At 56.2% G+C, this 14,648-nt stretch overlaps 4 protein-coding genes across 4 annotated transcripts; 1 reads left to right on the top strand and 3 right to left on the bottom strand.

The window, feature by feature from the left end:
• The first annotated feature begins 771 nt into the window (after window positions 1–771).
• Window positions 772–3,301, top strand: RNF5 (ring finger protein 5). Its single transcript, XM_080938183.1, has 6 exons — window positions 772–1,105; window positions 2,139–2,157; window positions 2,248–2,360; window positions 2,450–2,504; window positions 2,579–2,696; window positions 2,774–3,301. Exons 1-6 carry the CDS (start codon window positions 966–968, stop codon window positions 2,869–2,871), a joined length of 543 nt encoding a protein of 180 aa, XP_080794309.1. The 5' UTR covers window positions 772–965; the 3' UTR covers window positions 2,872–3,301.
• A 292-nt stretch (window positions 3,302–3,593) lies between these two features.
• Window positions 3,594–6,154, bottom strand: AGER (advanced glycosylation end-product specific receptor). Its single transcript, XM_080938150.1, is given in 11 exon segments — window positions 3,594–3,738; window positions 3,822–3,948; window positions 4,067–4,093; window positions 4,311–4,452; window positions 4,566–4,696; window positions 4,807–4,989; window positions 5,073–5,160; window positions 5,261–5,325; window positions 5,471–5,663; window positions 5,796–6,071; window positions 6,074–6,154. Coding segments are annotated over 11 exon segments (1,395 nt in total). The 5' UTR covers window positions 6,140–6,154; the 3' UTR covers window positions 3,594–3,641.
• Window positions 6,155–6,586: 432 nt separating this feature from the next.
• Window positions 6,587–11,283, bottom strand: PBX2 (PBX homeobox 2; the record flags this gene model as incomplete). The annotated part of the gene is made up of 9 exons (XM_080938148.1): window positions 6,587–8,154; window positions 8,286–8,372; window positions 8,633–8,721; window positions 9,010–9,163; window positions 9,247–9,382; window positions 9,486–9,676; window positions 9,763–10,010; window positions 10,206–10,279; window positions 11,063–11,283. 9 exons carry the CDS (start codon window positions 11,281–11,283, stop codon window positions 8,062–8,064), a joined length of 1,293 nt encoding a protein of 430 aa, XP_080794274.1. The 3' UTR covers window positions 6,587–8,061.
• Window positions 11,284–12,130: 847 nt separating this feature from the next.
• Window positions 12,131–13,913, bottom strand: GPSM3 (G protein signaling modulator 3). The gene is made up of 4 exons (XM_080938149.1): window positions 13,538–13,913; window positions 13,219–13,321; window positions 12,828–13,027; window positions 12,131–12,615 (listed from the first exon to the last, which is right to left on the bottom strand). Exons 1-4 carry the CDS (start codon window positions 13,742–13,744, stop codon window positions 12,478–12,480), a joined length of 648 nt encoding a protein of 215 aa, XP_080794275.1. The 5' UTR covers window positions 13,745–13,913; the 3' UTR covers window positions 12,131–12,477.
• Window positions 13,914–14,648: the final 735 nt, after the last annotated feature.

Genomic DNA, 14,648 nt, shown 5'->3' with positions numbered 1-14,648 from the left:
TTAACACCAGCGCCACCGACCGACGGCCGCACCATTCACACGTCGGGCTAACCCCAGTTCTGCTCCCGGATTCTCGAAGAGGGAGGGGCGGACCCAAGGTCTTCCCTCTACGTCACCCAAGGAGGCCGGAGCCATCTTGAACCCTGCGACCCAGGTACTTCTGCCCTTTTCTCCCCCCGAGCTCGGCACCGTCTCTCCAGGTCTCGGCCAATCAGCGGCGAAATAAACCGTCCAATCAAGCCGAGAGAGAGTCCCCGCTGAAAGACCCGGATGAGGCCGAGCCAAGGCCTTTGAACTGTGAGCCCCGCCAATAGCGGAGGGGTTGCCATGGTGACGAGATAGAGTGAAGGGGTGGGACCGGAGTCGACATAGCCTTCGTCGGGTTGGCCCGGTCCGCCTCCCCGCTTATTGCGCATGCTCATTCTTCCGTGTAGTGCCACCCAATCATTTGCTTTGGAACCATTCGCTCTAAAGTCCAATAGGAACCCGGACATTCTTCGAAAGAGGAAAAGAAGGAACGAACGCGGCTCACAGTGGGCGACTTCTGTAGGCCTGAGCCAATCCCTGCTCTGCTTTGGTTGTGACTGGCAGCTTCACAGACGAATCAAAGCCTCTCTAGCTGAGCGACAACACGGGGCCTAGCTCATTATTACCAATCCCTCGGCAGTGCATAGTGACTGAAGTCTTATCAGCCAATCACCATCGTGCAAGGGTAGGGACTCCACACCTTTTTCCGCCCCCACTCTTTGGATCAATCGTGTCCTTTGGCTCCTGCATGATTGGCAGGCATCTCGACCAATACTGATGAGAAAACCTTGAAGTCTGCCCAACGATCGTGGGCAGAAGGCGGTCCTGCTTTGTCGGGGCGTGAGTGTGTGTGTTCCTGTGTGTGTGCCGAGTGTGAGTGTATATGTGTGTGTGCCTGGGGGTACTGAGGGCTACGTGGGGGCGAAGCAGAACTTGCCATGGCAGCAGCAGAGGAAGAGGACGGGGGCCCCGAAGGGCCAAATCGCGAGCGGGGCGGGGCAAGCGCGACCTTCGAATGTAATATATGTCTGGAGACAGCTCGCGAAGCTGTGGTCAGCGTGTGTGGCCACCTGTACTGGTGAGAATCCGAGTCAGGGCTTGGGGTGAGGCGGCGGGGCTCGTCTTTGTGTTGAGGAGGTCGAGAGGGGGACCATGCAGTTTTTTCCAGGTGACCCGAGGGCTACCCCCACCCCCGCCCCACATACAGGTGGGGGAGGCCTGAAGTGGGGACTTGTGTCTTTGCTGGTGTGTGTATGTGGGGTGGGGGTCCGGGAAGGGTCATGTCTGTGTAGATGAGATGCCTGGAAAGGAGGGTCATAAGAACTGGTACGTGGTATGTTATGAGGAGAGATGGGAAATGGGGGATATTGCATATTCCTGCATGTGAGATTTGAACTACAGTATCCTGTTAGATCTATCCAGATGTTGGGATAAAAATAGATGAAAGACGTTACAGTTGTTTAGGGGATGTGCCTCTCGGTGGCGGAGGGAAAGGTCTAGGGACTTTGGACCTAGATGTGGGCCACGTTAAGATGAGATGTGGGAGGGGGTGGTTTGTCAAACCCGAGGACGAGGGCATTGTGTAAGGACAAGATGAAGAGGTGAAAGGGTCATGGAGAGAGGGGTTTATTGAGCTTGAAGTAAGAAGGAAAGGAACAGTGTGGGTGTATGTTAATGATGGAGTCTGCAGGATTAGCAAGAATGGCGTTGAGGCTGAAAGGAAACCTGTTGAATTGTCAAGTTTGGAGACAGAAAGAGGAGAGTTTGAAGGAGGTGTGTGTGTGTGAGGAGACGTTGAAGGAGGTTTTGTGTGTGTGTGTGTGTGTGTGTGTGTGTGTGTGTGTGAAAAGAGACAGGGAGAGACAGAGAAGACACCGGAGGGGAGAAAAGGCTCAAAAGTGTTGAGAGTCGAGAGTACCTTTGAACTTCAGGTTTCAAAGGCAAGAAGTTGGAAAAGACAAGTTAGCGAGTCTGCTAGAAGTTGTCAGAATTACGGAGAGAAGTTTGGCCACAGAGCAGCAGGACCTGGGAGGAGTAGCAGTGAGCGCCCATGTTCTGGGGTCTGCACTCTTTCCTGAAGTTTGACATGTGCTTTTTTGTTTTTCATCCAGCTGGCCCTGTCTTCATCAGGTATGTAATGACGTGGACAGGGAGGCAGGGAGGATCAAGGAGCTTGGAGACCCTCTTCGTACTTGAAAACACTTCATATTTTCTTCCCAGTGGCTGGAGACGCGGCCAGACAGGCAAGAATGCCCGGTGTGTAAGGCTGGCATCAGCAGGGAGAAGGTTGTCCCTCTTTATGGGCGAGGGAGCCAGAAGCCCCAGGATCCCAGGTGAGGCCTGACACCATGCTGAGGGGAGCCAAATTCTGTCCCACAACAGGGTTCAAAAAGGCGCTGATTGCCTCTCTCCTTCCTCTCAGGTTGAAAACTCCACCCCGTCCTCAGGGCCAGCGACCAGCTCCAGAGAGCAGAGGGGTGAGTCTCCTTGTTCAGCTGTGTCCCTCCAGTGCCCATGCCTGTGGGTTTCCCTGATCTTCCCGCCTTCCTAGGGGTTCCAGTCATTCGGTGACGTGGGGGGATTTCACTTCTCCTTTGGTGTTGGAGCCTTCCCCTTTGGCTTTTTCACCACCGTGTTCAATGCCCACGAGCCTTTCCGAAGGGGTGCAGGTAAGAATTTCCCCTCATCTCCCACCAGGACCCCCTCCTGGCACTACAAGCCTTTGAAGCTTTCCTTTCCCCTACAGGTGTGGATCTGGGACAGGGTCACCCAGTCTCCAACTGGCAAGATTCCCTATTCCTGTTCCTCGCCATCTTTTTCTTTTTCTGGCTGCTCAGTATTTGAGCTGTGTCTCCTCCCTGCCCACCTCCAGCTAGAGGAGAATCAGTATTGGGAGTCTCTTACTGGCCCTTCCTTGATTTTGGACCACCCCCTTACTTCCATGCCCCGTCTCTCTTTGCTGAGACCTCTTTCAGGAGGGCTCGGGGAGGAGTGACAGTCTGCTCGAGATGGGAGTGCTTGCTGCTGTGTACTGCTGGGCAGACACTCCCAGCTTGGAGGACGGACCACATAGCCATCCAGCTCTCCCCTCTCCCAAATCCCTTGCTTTCCCCCAGATTTCTTGATTTGATGTCTAAATGTGTGCTCTCTCCAACTCCTCCACTTGATTTAATTTAATTTTTCTCTCCTCACTGTCTAATATGAATTTTTGACTCTTTTAAATGTCTCTTTCCACCCCTTACTACCTCCTTTGTTACAAATTCAAATAATAATAATAAAAGGGTGAAATGCATTGCTGGGAAGTCTCTCCGCAGCCCCTCCCTCCAGGACAGTGCCACTTGGCCCAGCCTGAATAGATGTTGGTGCCGTGGGAGGCATGGAGTGTGCCCCTCCCCTGAAAGCTCCCCAGGGATTCAGGAGTGAGGTTGCCTCTCTCCCACACACAGACAACAAGCAGGCAACATGTGTCAGGTGTTTACTCAGCATGGATCATGTGAGCTCTGGTTGGAGAAGAAAGTGCTTCGAGGTGGAACTGGGATCTGGGAGCATACATGGGGGAGCTGGTCTGGGGAAGGGAAAGGTGAAGGACGGAGACGGGGTCAGCCTGGGTGCTCTTAAGGTCCCCCTGCACCGTTCTCTGGTGTCTCCGCTTCCTCTGACTGATTCAGCTCTGCACGTTCTTCCTCCTCCTCCTGGCTCTCTGGGGCCTTCCTGAGAAGGAACAGTGCTGTGGTATTCCACCGCCCACTGGACAGCCCTCACTTGCTACCTGGAACCCCCTAGCTTCCACTCACCTCTCCTCACGTCTGGGTTGTCGTTTTCGCCACAGGATGGCCCCGATGAGCAGGGCAGCTACTCCCAGGCCTCCCAGGATCCCCAAGGCCAGGGCTAGCGATCCCAGCCCAGACCCACCCACAGAGCCTGTAGGACACAGGGAAGATTTAGGGTATAGCTCCAGCACACACCACTCCTTCCTTGTGACCCCAGTCACACCCACGACAGCATTCACTTCTCTCTGACTTTAGTCCAGTTCCCTCACCTGCAGCTGGTCCCTCATCGCCAGTTTCTGGAAGACAGAGTGGTCAGAGGGAAGACCTGAGCTCAGGCCCAATGACATCTCCCCTCAGTTAGTGGAGAAGCTAGACTTCAATCTTGACAGGCTTTTGGGTGCACTGAGGAAGGGGTGGTGTGGCTATTGGGGCTTATGTCTGAGTGGGATAGGGAGTTGGAGTCTTATGTCCCTCACCTCAGCCCCAGGTCCCTGGGATTTTGGGAGGAGTTACCTGTGACCCTGATGCTAACAGGAGGACTTTCCTGAGGTCCATGGCTGGGGTGGGCGGCCACGCAGCTGTAGATGCCCTCATCCTCAGGCCCTACCTCAGGCAGGAGCAGCACAGGGCTGGGGGCAAGAGGCAGGGGTGTGCCCTGGTGGAAAGACGCAGAAAACTTAGAATGCACACATCTTGGACTCTTCGTTTCCACAGCCGGGCATTCTGAATCCCAGCCCACCCAGCTCTCAGGCCTTCCGGGTCACTCACATCCTTTATCCAGTGGATTGGAGGAGTGGGCTGGGCAGAGATGTCACAGGTCAGGGTCACAGTCCCACCAGGAGCGACTGTTCCACCTTCAGGCTCAACCAACAGCTGAATGCCATCTGGAGGCACAGGGTCTGCGTGGGATGGGCATGGGGGCCATCAGGACCCCTGGCAGCCTGCCTGACGGCCCTGGGACTGACCCTTGCCTCCCTGAGAGCCAGACTGGGCCCCTCTCCCTACTCACCCCTGACTCGGGGCTGGATGGGGGCTGTGTTCAGGGGCCTGCGCCGGGGAAGACCCAAGCTGAAGCTGCAGGAGAAGGTAGGATGGGTGGTTCCTCCTTGGGCTGGGGTCACTGTCAGCTCTGACCGAAGTGTGAAGAGCCCCGTCTCTGGGTGCCTCCTGGTCTCTTCCTTCACAATTGTTCCTGTAGTGGGTATGAGGGGATCCAACACCCAAAATGGTACAGAGGGAGAAGGTAGCTGGGTGCAGGCCACCCCGGTACTCAACCTTTGCCATCAGGAACCAGACGTTTCCCATCCAAGTGCCAGCTAAGGGTCCCTGCAGGGTAGCTTCCCTCAGACACACATGTCCCCACCTGGAGAAAAAATGGAGACCTCACCCTCTGAATCTGGAAGGCAATATAGGCACGCAGCTGCATATAAGGGCCCTCCCTATTTTTCTTGTTTTTCTACTACCTTATTAGGGACACTGGCTATGAGTTCAGAGGCAGGATCCACGATTTCTGGCTTCCCAGGAATCTCTGGAGGGAAAATTCCGTCATAACCTCTCACACTCCAGGCATGGGAAGGGCAGCGGAGATCAGACACACCAGGGCTAAGGGTCAAGGGTTGGGGTAAACAAAGACTTCTGTTAACACAAAGTGTCTCAAGGCCTGGGACCCTTACGGTAGACTCGGACTCGGTAGTTGGATTTGACCTCCTTCCCCAGCCGGTTAGTTGCCCTACACCGGAAAGTCCCCTCATCGACAATTCCGATAGCTGGAAGGAGGAGCGAGCCATTGGGGAGGATTTGAGCCACGCTGTCCCAGGGGCCTCCCTGGGGAGAGAGGACCTTCCAAGCTTCAGTCCTTCCTGTGTTCTGCGAAGAAGAGAAAAACCTAAACAGACTGGGTCCTCTGGCGAAGAACCGCCTAGGGTGGGGTGCCGGGGACCCTCAAGGATAGCTCCTGAGGTTGGATGGCCAGGTGTTGGGGAGGGGGGTTCCGCTTACCAGTTTCCATTCTAGTTGCTGGGGTAGCTTCTTATGGGCCCCCTTACAGTTTAGCACAAGTGGCTGTCCAATCCGGGCTGTGATGTTCTGACCACCAGCTAGGGATCCTGGGTGGTAGCACCGTAGAAGGGTGGAAGGGGAGAGGTGGGGCTGGTGGGTGTAGGACAGGGTGGGTGAGGGTCTTTGGAAAGAGGTGCCCAGGTTCGGGGAGGGATTTCTAGGGAGAAGGGAGGTCCTGGGGGGTGGTAGCAGGAGCTGAGGGGGAGAGTTGGTGGGGTTGGAAGTGGCTCACCCCACAGAGCAAGAACTAGCACCCAGGCTCCAGCTGCTGTCCCTGCTGGCATGGTGTTTCCTTCCCAGGCTCCTGGTTCTGTCTGCCCCTCTTCCTACTGTGGCTACTGCCCTAGGTGGGGCTTACACCCTTTACCCTGCCCCCATCTTGTCCTGTCAGAGAATGCCAGGAATTGGTGCTTCTGGGACAAGAGTCCTTCAGGTACTAGAAGCAATCTCACCCCACCCGAGGGCACTGGCGGCCTCTGAGCACGGCCACTCCCTGGGGTAGGGTTCTACACCAATAAGACTTTTCCTTCAGCCCACCGAGTCGCACGGTCCAGCTCACTAGCGCTCTATCTTGACCTGGGCAGGTTGTAAGGCAACATGCTCCATCCTGGTCTGCTGTCTTTCTGGGTAACATCTCCGTAGTAAGCACTGGCCCCAAACCTGCTGGAGCTTTGTACGAATTATTCTTGGGGGGTGGGGGTTGTTTTTGAAAAAAAAATCTCAACTAAACCCAGGGGAAAAAGAAATCTCTTTATTTAAAACTGCCATTTCTTTTTTTTTTCCGTGAATCTACAAGTTTACAAGTGAGGAGAGAAACTGCCCCTGGCCCCTGCCTCCCACCGCCCTCTTCACATACTCCCTCATCCCACCTGGGCCTTTGATGGGAGGGGTTCCCCACTGTGACAGTCTTGAAGAGCCTGAGGATGTCTGAGGGGGTCAGATAGAAGGGTTCAGGGCTGAGATGGTTCTTTCCCTCATACCTGGCTTTCTGTGACCTCCCTCCTCTTCCCACCCCCTTGATTTTGGCATGAGATTAGGAACTGAACAGAAAGACTTATTTCTGGGAAACCAGGGGAGACACATATATAAAGCACCCAGCCCATATTTAGTGAATTTGGCAAGAACTCCCCCCTTCCCGATCAATCTTCTCCACTCTGCAAAAAGTTTAAAAAACAAAACAGAACAAAAAGCTTCTGACTTTTCCAAAATCATTGAGTTCAGTCCAGCCTTGCACAAAGGTTATTGGGGAGGAGTGGGGGAGACAGGAAGCTACAGGGACATCAAGCTCCACAACAAAATACAGCAGAGATTTGCCTGCACAAGCTGAGAAACACCTGAGAACATGGCGTTCCACAAAATCCACTTCCCACTGGCAGGCCTGGAGCAAGTGGCCACCACCTTCTGTCTGCTCTCTTACTAGGCCCCTTTGGCTCTTACTTCTCGAGTGGGTAAACAAAAATAAATCAGCATGTTTATTTAAAACATACACACACACACACACACACCCAAAACCCTACTTCTTCAAACTATTAAAAATTAAGGATCACCAACTACCAACAAAAACAAAAGAAAAAACAAAACCAAAAACATATTCAGGGTTTCTTTTCTACCAAAAAAAAAAAAAAAAGTCCAACTCCAAAGCCTACTCAACAAATTTCTAAAGTAGCAGAAACTCCCTCCGAGGTAGATATCTGAGTCAGACACTCTTGTCCACCGAGCGATTCTATTGGTTTAAAATGAGCTGCGTATGAGGTAATAAAGCCGTCTGGAGGGGCAGAAGGTGGGGATGCATGGGGGAGGGGGTGTTGGCCCAGGGCCTCTGTCCAAGAGTCCCCATTTTTGGCATCTCTGGGTCGGGCAGGGCTGACGTCTCCAGATTCCAGAGTATATAAGTGGAGTGGGGAACAGAAGTAGGGGGGCCGAAGACAAACACAATTGGTGTTATGTTGTAGATTTAAGAGAGATATCTGAGAAATCGGTATCTGTTCTTTCTGAGAGGAGAAAAAAGGAAGAAAGAGAAGAGACAGACACCCCACTCTCCCTGCCATGTAGTCAGCACCCCAGCACCGAGTGTCTAGTTGGGGAGGGCACAACCCCAATCGCCCTCTGTTTTGTGCTTCTGTGGGGTTTGTCCTCTAGATGCCCAGAGTCCTCCTCAAGAGTTGCCTGGTGGGAGCCCCCAGCCCTGTGACCTTGAGGGGCAAGGTCAGTTGGAGGTGTCAGAGTGAACACTTCCTGGTCCCTCTGTTGGGGATGTCACTGAGGATGGGGTCACAGCCTCCTGCCAGCCACCATTGGCCTGGTAAAAGAGAAGGAGAGTCAGAATGGGAAGCTCCAGTGCTGGGGGTGAGGGAGGGTGGGGGGTGGCTCACACTCCTGTCCTGATTCGAGCCAAAAGCTGGAGTTGGCAAGGCCCTTTGACCCACTCACCCTAATTTCTCGAGGACTGTATATCTGGCCTCCCCCGATGTTATCCCCGTAGCTCCCTGGCCCCATCGAGTGTCGGAGCGACTCCACCTGCAGGGCACAAAGAAAGGCATGACACACAGGAAGCCTTGGAAGAGGCCTTGTGTGCCTGGGGATGGGGCAGGGGATGGGGCCAGTGGCACAGTTCAGCAAGTAAAGCCTGGTGATCTGAGTTTGATCCCTGGAACCCACTTAAAGACGGGAGAACTGACCACTCAGGGTTGCCCCGTGACACGGACATACATGTGTGCGCTTGCACACGAACCTGCCTCCCATCATGCAAAGAGAAAAGAAGAGGTGGGCCTCCTGACCTGGGAAGCAGGGTACGAATCTCCATTGAGCCCGGGCATCCCCAGAAACATGTCTCCGGATCCTGAGAGGTTGAAAGAACCGCCAGAGCCTTGGGAGGGCAGAGAGAGAATCAGAAAATGCACAGGGCCCTCTGATGGGGGACAGGAGGTAAATCCAGCCCTTATCTTCCGGAAAGGGCACTCTGGAAATATGCACAGATCCACAGAACAGCAGGCCCACCCTCACAACAGACCACTTGAACTGGCTACCCATGTAAGGCCCCCATCTTAGCTTGGTCTTTCACACCCCAGAGCCCTTCTGCTATCATCCTGCATGGACCAAAGCGGAAGCAAGGGCACTGAACACAGAGCAGCAGCTGGAGTGGCAGCTGACCCACCTGCAGAGGAAGGGGGCGTGGGAGAGCTGGTGCGGCTGTGGCCCCCCTGGGTGACGGACACAGCTGTCTTCACAGCATAGATATTCGCCTCCTCTTGGAACTTCCCGATATTTTTCTTGTAGCGAATTCGCTTGTTACCAAACCAGTTGGAAACCTGCAGTTTTGGGCAGAGAGGGTCAAGTGGAACCCTTTCTCCAGGACCCCTCTCCAGGTAACATCCGAGAACCCCCAGAGTACCTGAGAGACAGTGATGCCACACTTCTTGGCGAGCTCCTCTTTGGCCTCCTCACTAGGATAAGGGTTGCTCAGGTGGGAATAGAAATATTCATTCAGGACCTCAGTGGCCTGTTTGCTGAAGTTCCGGCGTTTTCGTCTGCAAAGAGAGAAGCACTGAGCGCCGTCGGGCATCTCTAGAACTAGCATCGTTACAGTGCCCTTCCGGATGACATGGCAGCCCAGGGGTCCCCGAGCCCCACCTGGCATCCAGGAATCGAGAGCGCAGGATCATGACGGCCTCACAGGTGCTCTGCTTCAGCTGCATCTGGATGGCGCTGAACTTCCGGTGGATGATGCTCACCATGCGCTCCATCTCCTTGGGGGCGACAGGACGAGTGCGGCTCTGCTCCCTCAGCAGGTTCATGACGTGAGTTGTGAACTCATTGCATGCCTGTCGGAGCAGGCAGGCTGTTGAGGAGCCCGTGGCCCGGGCCCTCTGCACTCTCTGAGCCATCTCACCTCCTCGCCTCTCCTCACCTGTTCATACTTCTCCAGCTCCGAGTGGTAGATGTGGCGGATTTGGGCAAGCTTGCTGCGGTAGTCGGAGTGTTCGATGGAGTTGTCTGGGGACACGCCACCTCCGGAGGCTGCAGCGGCCGCAGCTGCTGCTGCGGAGCCCCCCCCTTTCTCGGGTCCAGCCACACCTTCTGCCAGAAGCATGTTGTCCAGGCGCATCAGCTGTGGGTCCACTGGCTCCTCCTCCTGGGAGCTCCGAATGCTAAGGCCTAGCAGGCAGGCAAGTGGACTTAAGGATCCCGTCACCCCCGTCAGAGCTCCGGGCTCCAGGCTTCGCTCCCTTCCCCACTTCCTTTCAATGGCCTCTGTGGTGCTCACTTTCCTCGGGGCTTCAAGTTGTCAAACTCTGAGCCCTAAGGTAGAGTCCTGCTCCCAGAAGTGAGAATCAGAGGGCACCCACGTACCAGTTTTCTCCTTGATTTCACACAGGACACTAAACAGGGCAGGTTTCATTCGGTGACAGTTTAGGGCGTGTTTCCTTAGGAGGAACGGGAGGAGAGAAAGAGTTCAGGCGGCAGGCAGAAGAGAGGGGTGCCGGGGAGCAAGGTGGGGGCATAACCTGTGAGGGGGGTGAGTGGGGGTAGAGTGGAGTCAGAGGGATAGTTCCTGAGATCAGCTGCCCTGCCTTCTGGAAGCTGCCGGGCCACAGGAAGCAGAATATATGCAGGCAAAGGGGCTAAAGTCACTATGGGCGGGCTGAGGCTAAGAAGGATGGTTCAAGCAAAAAGATGGAGAAAGGATCTAGAGATGACTGAAGAAATAAAGGTGACTAACTAGGTAGGTTTCAGAGGAGGGGGAACACAGGCTGTCGGTGTGAGGCGGCAGGGGGCCTGGAAGGGGGTGCTCTGCTACCTGGGAGTTCAGTACAGTGTGTGGGCTGAGCAGGGAAAAGGCTGTTGAGGACTCCTGGAGGCCCCGACCTCGGTGGAAGGGAATGTGTGGAGATCCCGGATCCGTACGTGGAGAATGGGGTGGGCTAGCCGGGTAGTTAGGGAAGACAGCTTTGGCTAGGAACAGTTTCTAAGTCTGGGAGCCAGGAGATGGGCCGGTGTAGACTGTAGGGGTCAGCAAAAGGTTAGGAGGGAGTGAGACCACCTGGGGTTCCCTCGGTGGAGGTTTTAGGGCCTAGGGGCAAAGCAAGCTTTGAGAGAACACTAGAACTAAGGAAAGAAAAGAGTTGCAAGATCCAGAGAGGGCCCTGGGGGAAGGGGGCTTGCAGAGGACTCAGCTGTGAGCGGGGTCCCGGGGTGGGGGCACTCACTTGGCCTGGGCCTCGTCCAGGCTCTGGTCGGTGATGGTCATTATCTGTTGCAGAATGTCCCCGATGTCTTGCTTCCCTCGGCCTCCCGGGACCCCCCCACTTCCCCCACCGGGGTCTCCGCCACCGGGAGGCTCGCCAGGGCCCCCGGGCTCCCCACCTACCAGCCCCAGACCCCCACGGCCCCCGCCCGGAGGGGGCGGCCCCAGCAGCCGCTCGTCCATAGCTGGGGGGGGGCCCTGAGGCCCCCTCCCTGCTCGCCCCTCCCCCCGCCGGGTGACTTCCCCCCCCAAACTCGCTGGGGCCGCTGCTCCCTCCGCCCCAACCCCGCCCGGCAACCCGCCTCCCGGCTCCCCTCGGGGGTTCACCCCGGCACTGAAGGGGAGACCCGGGGTGCCGCCTGGGCACCCCCACAGGAGACCCCGGCCCCCGGCGGCGGAGAAAATGGAGCCGGAGAGAGAGAGAAGAGGAGGCCCAAGCGGGGGTGTGTGTGCGAGAGGAGGGAGGAGGGAGAAGGGGGAGCGAGGGAGGCGGCTGGGGGAGGGGAGCGGGAGGAAGAGGAGGGGAGGAGAGGAGGAACGGGGAGGAGCCGGGGGCGGGGAGACGCAGGCCGGGCGGCGGCGGGTGGAGGCGGGGAGCGGCCGGCGGCCGGGCAGAGCCTGGGGTGGCCGGGGGGCTGGCCGAGCGTGCGCTGGGGTGGAGGGCGCCTCGGCCACCTGGGTTCCGAGCCCATGGTCGGGTGGCGTGGACTCGGGCCTCTGGAATGTTCTCCGACAGCTCGGTTCATATTTCTTGTTCTAATGACTCCCCTCCTTGTTCGACTTAATTAAAACCGGGAGACTGGGGGCTGGGGGAGATGATTAGGGAGGTCTCCAGCCGCTGCTTAATGAGCCAGTAATTAACCAGCCAGGGAGGGGAGCTGGCCTCTGGCCAGATCGCGGAGAGCCGCTGCCCCAGGCCTCACCTACCCACCTTGCACCCCCCAGATACCAGTCTTCAGTCCAGAGGGGAGTTATATTTATTCGTACAACCAAAACATCAGACAGACTCAGCAGCAGGGTGGGGGTTGGGGCTAAGGGTCGCTTCACAGCCTCTGGGCCCCTCTGCCTTGGGGGTCTGGGGTGCTAGTGCTGGACAATTGTCTTACTCTTTTCCTTTTTTTCTCACTGGGCAGGGGCAGGCCCTCACTCTTCTGTTGTAGCTTGACAGCTCAGGATAGACTCTGTCTTAGGGAGTTGTGTCCACCCTACCTTGCTTATCTTCAAGGTTAGAGTACTTGTCCCAAGTCCAGTCCCCAGGGAAAGTGGGTGGCAAATACTGCAATTTTAGCCGGGTCTTCAGTCTCTGCTACCCCAGACCTTCGGGGAGCGTCCCAGCTTTGAGTCCCAGAGAGAAGGGACGAGCTGGGAGCTCAGGTCTCAGCAGGTGTGTGTAGGGGGCCTGGATCTTTGTTCTTCCATTCGACCTCCACCCTGAACTCTCAGCAGCAGCTCCAGGAGCTCCTGGCCTCCGGGGGGAAGGGGCGGGTCAGACCGCTGGGCTTCAATTCGCTGGCACTGTGGAAGGAGAGGAAGGCATTGGTAGCCTGTGATGGATGGTTTTAGGTAAGAGGGGCTAGGGTTAGTGTGGGGCAGAAAGGAATCCTGTGATTGGGGTGGGTGGACCAGCGGCTGACCAAAGGGTATGCTTAGGGAGAAAGCAGGACTCAAACCTGGGCCTTGCCTCTGTGGGTGCCTGTGGGGATAGAGTGGGGTGGGATGTGCCTTACCTGGTGACTGAGGATGGTGCTGTAGAGCTGTTCTTTGTCTTCAAGAAGCCGGGGTGGGGTTGGGGTTAAGCTTGGGGGAACCTTGGGGGTGTGGAAGGTGGCCCTCTGTTCCTCTAGGCGGCGGGACTGGGCTTCAGCCACCAGGTCCAGAAGGAGCTCAGTCTGCAGGGAGAGCAGGGAGCCAGAACGGGGCCCCAGGGCTATGGGAGAGGAGGGTGGAGGGTTCAGACCCAGAGGCTACAGCAGTATTGAGTAGCAAGGGATGGGGACAGGTGAGCTGGTTAGTAGACTGGGTTGGGGACCAGCAGGGCAGCAGGTGTTATGGTTAGTGGACCTACAACTGGGCTAGCCTGGGAGATGGGGACAAGATCTTCCAGGATGGACAAGGTACCTGTGTGTCGGGTTCCAGGAGGAGGAGGAGTGGGAGGAGCAGATCTCCAAGGCCGAGCGGTGGAGTTCACAGGGGGCCAGCCCTGATCATCCTGCGGGAGACTCTGGTACCAAGATGTGTTCATTCCAGTCAAGGGGTGTGTGTGGGTGGAGGGCTAGGCCAGAGACCCATTTCCCCTGTTTCCCTGTTTCTGACTTGGTGTGCCCAAGCTTTCCCAAGTTTCCTGCGTCCAGCCCTCCCTCACTAGGCTTCTGTTTCAGGTTCCCACATGTCCCTTCTCCCTGGGTTGGTCTCCCAACCCGGCACCCCAGTAGCTCACCTGCTCACCATCTTCTTCCTGGGGTCTCTCAGACTCCATCCCTGTACTTGGGGAGAGACACTGATGGGGAGGGGTGGCTGGAATTTGGGAGGAGGACCGGAACCTTGGGTTCCTGATGGGAATGGGGGCTGGAAGGGGTGGGGGTGAGCTGGGGGCTGGATGCCTTGGTACTGAGCAGGAAGCTGGGTTCCTGGTCAGCCCCCCCATGGGCCCCGCCCATCTCTGTCAACTTCCTCCATCCCTTTTCCCACCCAAACAGCTTGTTTGACCTCTCTTGCCCCAGGGGAGGACAGAGACCGGGAGAAACTCCAGCTGCAAGAGTGAAGCGTGCTCCTGACTGGGGCGGATTCAAGTAGTCTCATCTCCAGAGCCTCAGTAACCCCTGAGCCTGCCCCACTCCGTCCCCACCTCCCCTTCAGCCCTTCTCTGTCAACACCGGAACTAGCTGCAACACAGGAAGTGGTTTCACTCTTCGGGATCCCCCTCCCCCAAACTAGGTTCCTTCTCTCCCTTAGACCAGTCCTGATGTAGGATTTGACCCTTCTCCTGTCTCTTGACTTACTGGGTCAGGGAAAGGCCTGGTTCTAGAGAGGAGTAGAAGACTTGTTGACCCCATGATGCATTGCTCGAAACACATCCTATGCCCTAACACTGGCCCAACACACCGTAAGTAGCCAGAGCCGGAGGCTGAAGGGTTATCACTGCCCCCAAGCATTAGACTACGAGCATGTTTACTGGTGGCGGAGCCAGTGTAGACAAGGGTCAGGGGAAGAGTATAGCCTAGGGACTTGAGTGGATACCGAACTTCAGCTGGGCCTTTGATCAGTGCTGGTAGGCCCCAAGAAGGGAGCAGGACAGGCAGACGGCTGTCTGCCCTGTGAAGTTGGAGTCCAGTGACTTGGAGCATGAAATTGGATGGAGACAGCCTAGCCATCTGAGGTGAATGAATCTTTGTGAAATGCTGGACTGTGGTAGGTTTCTCTGCTGCTGTAACGAGCCAATTCAAGCCAAATTAAAAGTGTAAAAGCATATAAATGAGGCGGGGGATGGGGGAGAGCACAGAGGGAATAGGCAACCACTCTGTCTGGACTGTATAGGGCAGAGCCTCTGG

Source organism: Micromys minutus (genome assembly GCF_963924665.1).
Source record: "Micromys minutus genome assembly, chromosome: 25".
NCBI classification, from domain to species: Eukaryota; Metazoa; Chordata; class Mammalia; order Rodentia; family Muridae; genus Micromys; species Micromys minutus.
This window is presented reverse-complemented; position numbering and strand designations above follow the sequence as displayed.

Bases quoted from the DNA above. Each gene is read 5' to 3' on its own strand.
- RNF5 (XM_080938183.1), top strand. From the start codon at position 966: ATGGCAGCAGCAGAGGAAGAGGACGGGGGCCCCGAAGGGCCAAATCGC. The intron at 2,361-2,449 runs GTGAGGCCTGAC...CCTTCCTCTCAG, and splicing joins CAGAAGCCCCAGGATCCCAG to GTTGAAAACTCCACCCCGTC. The intron at 2,697-2,773 runs GTAAGAATTTCC...TTTCCCCTACAG, and splicing joins GCCTTTCCGAAGGGGTGCAG to GTGTGGATCTGGGACAGGGT.
- GPSM3 (XM_080938149.1), bottom strand. From the start codon at position 13,744: ATGGGGGGGCTGACCAGGAACCCAGCTTCCTGCTCAGTACCAAGGCAT. The intron at 13,322-13,537 runs GTGAGCTACTGG...TCTTGGTACCAG, and splicing joins AGGAAGAAGATGGTGAGCAG to AGTCTCCCGCAGGATGATCA. The intron at 13,028-13,218 runs GTACCTTGTCCA...CCTCTCCCATAG, and splicing joins TCCTGGAACCCGACACACAG to CCCTGGGGCCCCGTTCTGGC.